The 7,917-nt window shown below is 37.6% G+C and overlaps 1 protein-coding gene across 1 annotated transcript; it reads left to right on the forward strand.

Annotated features, from left to right (window-relative positions):
- The first annotated feature begins 884 nt into the window (after positions 1-884).
- Positions 885-1,826, forward strand: LOC111544009 (olfactory receptor 10K1). Its single transcript, XM_023214412.2, is given in 1 exon segment — positions 885-1,826. A coding segment is annotated over 1 exon segment (942 nt).
- Positions 1,827-7,917: the final 6,091 nt, after the last annotated feature.

A 7,917-nucleotide genomic window follows, 5' to 3' on the forward strand; every position in this document is an offset into this window, starting at 1 on the left:
CACCTAGTCTAGAGTGCAGTGGCGTAATCTTGGCTCACTGCAACCTGCGCCTCCCGGGCTCAAGTTAATCTCATGCCTCAGCTTCCCGAGTAGCTGGGATTACAGGCGTGTGCTGCCATACCTGGCTAATTTTTGTACTTTTACTAAAGACGAGTTTTTGCCATGCTGCCCAGGCTGGTCTTGAACTCCTGGCCTCAAGCAATCCAGCCACCTTGGATTCTCAAAGTGCTGGGATTACAGGTGTGAGCCACCACATCCAGCTAATGCGGCTAATGTTATTTTTTGTTTCACTCTTGACTCAATGTTTCAACTTGTGGAACTTCCAGTAGTATTTATCATTGTTCTCTTGGAGATATAAAAAGTTCCCAATAAATACATGTGTCCTCACACCTTTACTTAGAGATCATGGAATACTTTCTCTCCTTTCTCATTTCATAGTTAGATAAACTGAAGTCCAAATCATTATGTCTGAACATTATTCATTCTTTCATTCTACATTCTGATCAGCTTCAGGTAGCTGAAGTTAACATTTTTCACTCTGGAGAGTGAGTTGCCTTGGGTTTATAGTGAGTAACAAAAACAATAATCTATATGCTACATTAGAGGGAAAACTATTAGCAAATTTCCTAATCCTTGGACAGAGATGTAACCTGTTCTTCACATTAGAGAAGGCCTCCAAACTGGCTATCAGTTATTCTTTTGCATATTTTGCCTACTTCTTCTTTTAGCAGACATTTTAATGGGAGAATGAAGAATTTCATCAAATATCTGGAAATACCTGCCACCTGCAAACTTTGTGTGAAATTTCTCGCACATTTCCACTCTCCTTTCTGGATCCTGGTTTCTACCTCTGTCCCTGACTCTCCTGTGTAGAAGTGCTCTCTATGGAGCGGGTTAATGAGACTGTAGTGAGAGAGTTCGTCTTCCTCAGCTTCTCATCCCTGGCCAGGCTGCTGCAGCTGCTCTTTGTTATCTTCTTGCTCCTCTACCTGTTCACTCTGGGCACCAATGCAATCTTCATTTCCACCGTTGTGCTGGACAGAGCCCTTCGTACTCCCATGTACTTCTTCCTTGCCATCCTCTCTTGCTCTGAGACTTGCTACACCTTTGTCATTGTACCCAAGATGCTGGTTGACCAGCTGGCCTAGAAGAAGACCATTTCTTTCCTTGGCTGTGCCATCCAAATGTTTTCCTTACTCTTCCTTGGTTGCTTTCACTCCTTCATGCTGGCAACCATGGGCTATGATTGCTACATGACCATCTGTAACCTACTGTGCTACTCAGTGCTCATGGGACCTGGGATGTGTATGGGACTAGTGGCCACTGCCTGTGCCTGTGGCTTCACTGTGTCCCTGGTCACCACCTTCCTAGTATGTCATCTGCCCTTCTACTCCTCCAACCAGCTCCATCACTTCTTCTGTGACATCTCCCCTGTCCTTAAACTGGCATCTCAGCACTCCGGCCTCAGTCAGCTGGTCATACTCATGCTTGGTATATTTGCCTTGGTCATTCCCCTGCTACTTATCCTAGTCTCCTACATCTGCATCATCTCTGCCATTCTAAAAATCCCTTCCTCCGTTGGAAGATACAAGACCTTCTCTACCTGTGCCTCCCATCTCATTGTGGTAACTGTTCACTATGGTTGTGCTTCTTTCATATACTTAAGGCCCAAGACCAATTACTCTTCAAAGGAAGACACCCTAATATCTGCGTCATATACCATCCTTACCCCATTGTTCAATCCAATGATTTATAGTCTGAGAAATAAGGAATTCAAATCAGCCCTGCGAAGAACAATCAGCCAAACTTCATATCCTCTTAATTAAAGAGCCATTTTTTAAACTGCTAATGCTTGGCACATGCCAGGCAGATTGTGTGCTTTCACACATTCTTTTTTCATTTAATTATTCAACTCCACTGTAACATAAGAACATTTTACATATGAGAGGAATGAGGCTTACAGAAGTTAAGACAGTCTGGCTTTCTACTGTCCATGATACTTTAACAAGACTAATCACATATGGGAACAGAGCACTCACTTCCATAACAAATTTAATTATATTTTACTGCTTTAAATATTGCTAATTTAAAAACTAATATGACAGCAAAGATGCATCCTAACTGATGAGAGCTATGTCTCGAAGTAGACAGCCTGGATACATCAGGAAAGAAAAGATGTACACACACACAAAAAAAAAAAAAAAAAAAGAAAAAGAAAAAAAAGGAAAAAAGCAGGAAATCCATCTACCCATACTTTTCTTTTCCTAAAGACAACAGAAAACTTTGGTCCCACACATTCTACTACAAATCTTGGTGGTCCTTCTTGTCCCTGATTCATTTCCTGAACCTACATATCGAAATATCTTTGCCTTTACTTCAGGTTGTGTTGTTCTTCCTTTGTTCCACTTTATAGTTCTCCTCCTGATGCACATGTATGTCCTTCACATACTAGTTTGTCTTAGCCCCCACATTTGTTCCTGAAACACCATACTAATTTACTCTCTTCAAGGAAGCTACTAGCATTGCCTACGTGCTGAAATATCTCAAGTAATTCCAAGCAAAGGGCTTGAGTTAATATTAATAGAAGGCTAGAGTCCTAGAATGACCAAAAAACCCACGGAAAACCCTCCAGCGACTCCCTTTGCCATACAAGATAATGCCAAGAGTCCTTCATTGTCATGGATCTATCCTCTAGTTTCTGCCTACATTTTCAGTATTATCATTTCTGGTTTTGTTATTCTCCATTTTCTATATGCCTTCTTGTACACTCTGAAGCTAACCAATTATTTGTTTGTTTCAACACAAATGTGAAGAATAAAATAAATGTGGTCTCTGCTCTCATAGACCTTATTGTCTGGTTCAGGATAGTTCCAGCAAACAGAAAAATTAGGAAAATACTTCACCAGTTTAAGTTGATTCCCTGAAGAAAAAGTGCATGCAGGATATAGAGGAGAGAATACTAAGATAAACCTAATTAGATTGAATGGTATAGGGTTGGTTTCCCAGAGAAACTGACAGCCTGCATGTAACCTGAAGGGTGAGTAAAAGTCATCAGGTAAAGGGGATATCCTTTCAGACAGAAGAAACAATGTGTACAAAACCCCTGAAGCAAGAACTAGATGAGTTGGAGACAAGCAAAGAAGCCCTGTACAAATCCTGTTTTAAAAATGCTTTTTAATTGACAAGTAAAATTATATATATTTATGTTGTACAACATGATATTTTGATATGCATAGGTATTGTAGAATGGCTAAATAAAGTTAATTAACATATACCTTTAGTTCATGTACTTGTTTGTGGTGAGAACACTTACAATCTACTGTTAGCAATTTTCAAGTATATAATACATTATTATTAACTGTAGTCACCATGATATGCAATAGAGCTTTTAAAATTATTTCTCTTATCTAACTGAAATTTTGTACCCTTTGACAAACATCTTCAAAACTCTGCCCTCAACTGTTCACCTGATTTCAGCGTATGGTAACCAACATTCTTGTCTCTGCTTTTATGAGTTTTTTAGATTCTACATATGTGTGATATCATGTGGTGTTTGTATTTCTGTGCCTGGTTTATTTCACTTAGCGTAATATCATCCAGGTTCATCCATGTCATTGCAAACAGGACTTCTTTCTTTACATGGCAGAATAATATTTTATTGTGTATGTATACCACATTTACTTATATTAGGTTGATGCAAAAGTAATTTTTTTGTTACTTTTAATGGCAAAAACTGCAATAACTTTTGCACCAACCTAATACATTTGTTCACTAATAGACACTTAGGTTGATTCCACACCTTGACTATTATGAATAATGCTACATAAACATGGGAGTGCAGATGTCTCTTTGATATTCTGATTTTATATCGATATACATCAAGTAGTGGAATTACAAGATCATATGGTAGTTCTATTTTCAGTTTTTTGAGGAACCCCCTTACTGATTTCCATAATGGCTGTACTAATTTACAACTGTCAACAGTTTGTAGGGGTTCCCTTTTCTCCAAATCCTCCCTAACACTTTACATCTTTTGTCTTTTTGATAATAGCCACTCTAACAGGTGTGAGGCGGTATCTCATTGTGGTTTTAATATGCATTTTCTGATGAAGAGTGGGGTTGAGCTTTTTATCATCTACCTACTGTCCATTTACATGTCTTCGGAAGTGTCTATTCAGATTTTTTGCCCACTTCTAATTGGGTTATTTGTTATTTTACTATTGAGTTTTTAAAGTTCTTTACATATTGTGAATGTTAACCCATTATCAGATATATGGTTTGCAAATATTTTCTCTCCTTACGTAGGCTGTCTCTTTATTCTTTTGATTGTTACTTTTTCTGTGCAGAAGTTTTTTGGTTTGATGTAATTCCATTTGTCTATTTTGACTTCAATTTCCTGAGCTTTTGGGGTATAAATGCTTTTTCTGCTTTCTCTCTGGAATGAATTTGAATTTACTGACAACATGGGTTTATGTATTAGACACACAACCAGTTGTGACTCAGTTCCTTGTATGGTGCCTGGCATAATAGAAATATGTGTTTTATGAATGGCCATGACTGTCCTGCAATTTTATGCCGCCTCAATCTTGCTCTGCCAACTTCATGCCTTATCTTGGTGCATATTAACTCCATCCACTCTAGCAACCAAGCCAAGCACATGGAAGTCACCTTCACCACTTTGGTTTTTAATCCTCATACCATCAATTGTATCCTATAGATTCCACTGGCTAAAAGTTCCTCAATCACATTCCTTTTCTATTTTTACCTGTCTTCTCTGGATTACGGCAAAAACTTCAAGTCCTGTGGTCCCCAATCCATTCTTCACACTGCTGCCAGGGAAGTCTTAGGGTTGTTGTGATGGTTAAATTAGAAAATATGTGTTAAACACTTAACAACAGTTGTCTGGCGTATACTGAGTACTATTTTAATGTTGATTTTTATTATCATTTTCATCATCATCTTTCTAAAATAAAAATCTAATTAAATAATGTCTCAGGTTATAAAACTTTCAATAGTTCCTAACAGGTTTAAAGGTACATTTTAACTCTTTGTTAAAAATTTTACCAAAGTACTTGTTGTTCCAATAAAACACATTGTTTCATGCCTCTTTACCTTTACATGCATTTTCCCAAAATTTATAATTTCTTATTATTTGTCTACCCACTACTCAGATTTCAAAACTTCACTCAAGCATAACCACCTCTAAGTAGTTATTGACCTCCATAATCCAATTTATATTTATTTTCCATATTACTTTAGAGTGACATATGCAAATCTCTCTTAATGCCTCATGGAAATGTGCAGCAGTCACTGCTTTATATGTTTCCTCCTCTGGGAGTTAATTTTTTTCTTTTTTCTGTTTTTTATTTTTATTTTTTTTTCTTTTGAGATGGACTCTCACTCTATTGCCCAGGCTGGAGTGCAACAGAGTAATCTCGGCTCACTGCAACCTCCGCCTCCCAGGTTCAAGCAATTCTCTCGCCTCAGCCTCCTGAGTAGCTGGGATTACAGGCGCCCGCCACCACACCTGGCTAATTTTTGTATTTTTAGTAGAGATGGGGTTTCACCATGTTGGCCTGGCTGGTCTTGAACTCTTGACCTCAGGTGAACCACCCACCTCGGCCTCTCAAAGTGCTGGGATTAGAGGCGTGGGCTATTGGGCCTGGCAGGAAGGTGAATTTCTTAAGGTAAAAACTACCAATTATTTGAACTCAGATCTCCTAAACATAACATGGTTCATGACTGAAACTAAGCTTTGTAATAAATAAACACATCAATGCTGTTTCTGGGCACTATAACTGAGTTCCTCCACACTCTGCTGCATCTCCCAGATTTGCTCCTTGCTGCTGTCACTGCTGGATCTACAAGCGCCTGTCAGTCCGCTTGTCTTGCTCTGCCGTGTCTCAAAATGTATTCCTTGCCTTGAAATAGAGGCTTAAGGAGTGAACATTCTTGTCTCCAGTCAAAGGGCAAAAATCAGGAACCATAGGAGGAAGCCCATGGGAGGTTTTTCTGCTGATTGTGTTTCCAGTAGCTTCTAGATTTTTAATGAGTCATTTCACCAAAGAATATAAAATAAGAAACTAACTAATTTCCTGAGTCTGTTGCGTAGTTTATCTATTTGGCAAAAAAAGCCTTGAGGAGCATTTTCCCTTTGGATCACAGTTGCTAATTGAGGGAGAGCAGAATGTGTCAGAAGCAACGTGGCCACGGCTCCCTAAGGTGCTAGATAGTAAAACTACCAAGCAGGCATTGATGCTAATGTGAACCAGAAAAAAAGCCCATTAATTATATTCATTAGGGCTGTAGCTGATCCAATCCATACAGAAGAGGCACAATGACCACTGTTCTGGGAAGCGAAGTAGTAAGTCATTTGTTGCTGTGTTGAAAAATTTTAAGAGACTAGCAGGAAGATGTGTAATATACTGGGAACATGCTAGTTTTGGTGAATTACTTAGACTTTTCCTTAAAGGGCCTGGGCCATGATTAAGATATAGGGCAACTGCATTCCTCTGTACCCCAGGATTCATATTTTAAAGAATATGAAACTCTTTCATATTGGAGATTTGGTCTTTATTCCATAGATGGCTTACAGAAATTAAATTATATAAAATCATAAGACATATTTATGTCATTTCAAAGATGTTAACTAGTTATGCCTTTTATCTTACATTTAATTCAGAAATTGTTGAGATTTTCTTCGAATTGCAGTCTACAAATACATGACAGCAAAGGATTGCAAGGTGGTAATAGGAAAAGTAGCTGGAAAGGGAGATAAAATAATGCTCAGGTTGAGGTCTTAAGGTCAAGAAAAAAGAACATTAGAGATATTGCAGAATGGTCAAAAAGGCTATCCCCGGCACCAGTCTTAAGAAGGAATGAAGGAAGAAAGGAAGGAAATACTTAATTATGGCTTCTTATAATTCTGGGCTACATTTTTAACTTATGCTGTCCATTCATCTTTATAATATCCCATATTACAGAAAAGAAAACTAAGATTCAGGAGTATTCATTTATTTGCTCAAAGAAAATTCTGAAATAAGAAGGTGAATTCCATCTCTAGTGTTTCTTCATAGCATAAATTTTTATCTAGCTTCCTTGATCACTCGCTGGAAGTATCTTTACCAACTAAATGAAAAATACCTACAAATTAGTTGCAATGATTTATTTAGGTATTAATTTGTTTAATTACAATTTTGTCAGATTTTGAATTTGTTGTTGCTAGAAACTCTGATGCTGATGTGGTTAGAGAGATGTATGTAAATATTTTGTGCATGGTACAGAAACTTTTGTCAAATGAACAACATAGTCTTTGACTTCTAAGAACTCAAATTGTACCAGGTAAGAATGAGCGTTATATAGAATGATCTAAAATGTAAGAAGTCCAAGAATGTATGTTTCACGAGGATAAAGACCTTTGCTTTGTTCACTGTTGTATCTCAAACATCAAACAAGGTGTCTCAGGTTTAGTAATGTATACGATAAATAGTTTTTAAATTGAAATAGTGCTTGGAAACCTGACTTACAGGGAAGTGATTTGAAAGATTAGAGGATCTGCCCTAACACAGGAAAAGCCATTGTTGTTATAAGACATGGCTCTTTGTATGTTCAGTAAACTATGAAGTTCCATATGATTAAAACATTGGGATAAAATATGGGAACTGGAATAAATGTTTGCAGTGTTGTGAGAGATCTAACAGCCTTTTTCCTTGTCTTTCCTTCCCTTTTTCTTCCCTTTCTTTCCTTCCCTTTCCCTCCCTTTCTTTTTCCTTCCTTCCTTCCTTCCTTCCTTCCTTCCTTCTTTCTTTCTTTCTTTCTTTCTTTCCTTTCTTTCTTTCTTTCTTTCTTTCTTTCTTTCTTTCTTTCTTTCTTCTTTCTTTCTTTCTTTCTTTCTTTCTTTCTTTCTTTCTTTCTTTC

Source organism: Piliocolobus tephrosceles, chromosome 1 (assembly GCF_002776525.5).
Source record: "Piliocolobus tephrosceles isolate RC106 chromosome 1, ASM277652v3, whole genome shotgun sequence".
NCBI lineage: Eukaryota > Metazoa > Chordata > Mammalia > Primates > Cercopithecidae > Piliocolobus > Piliocolobus tephrosceles.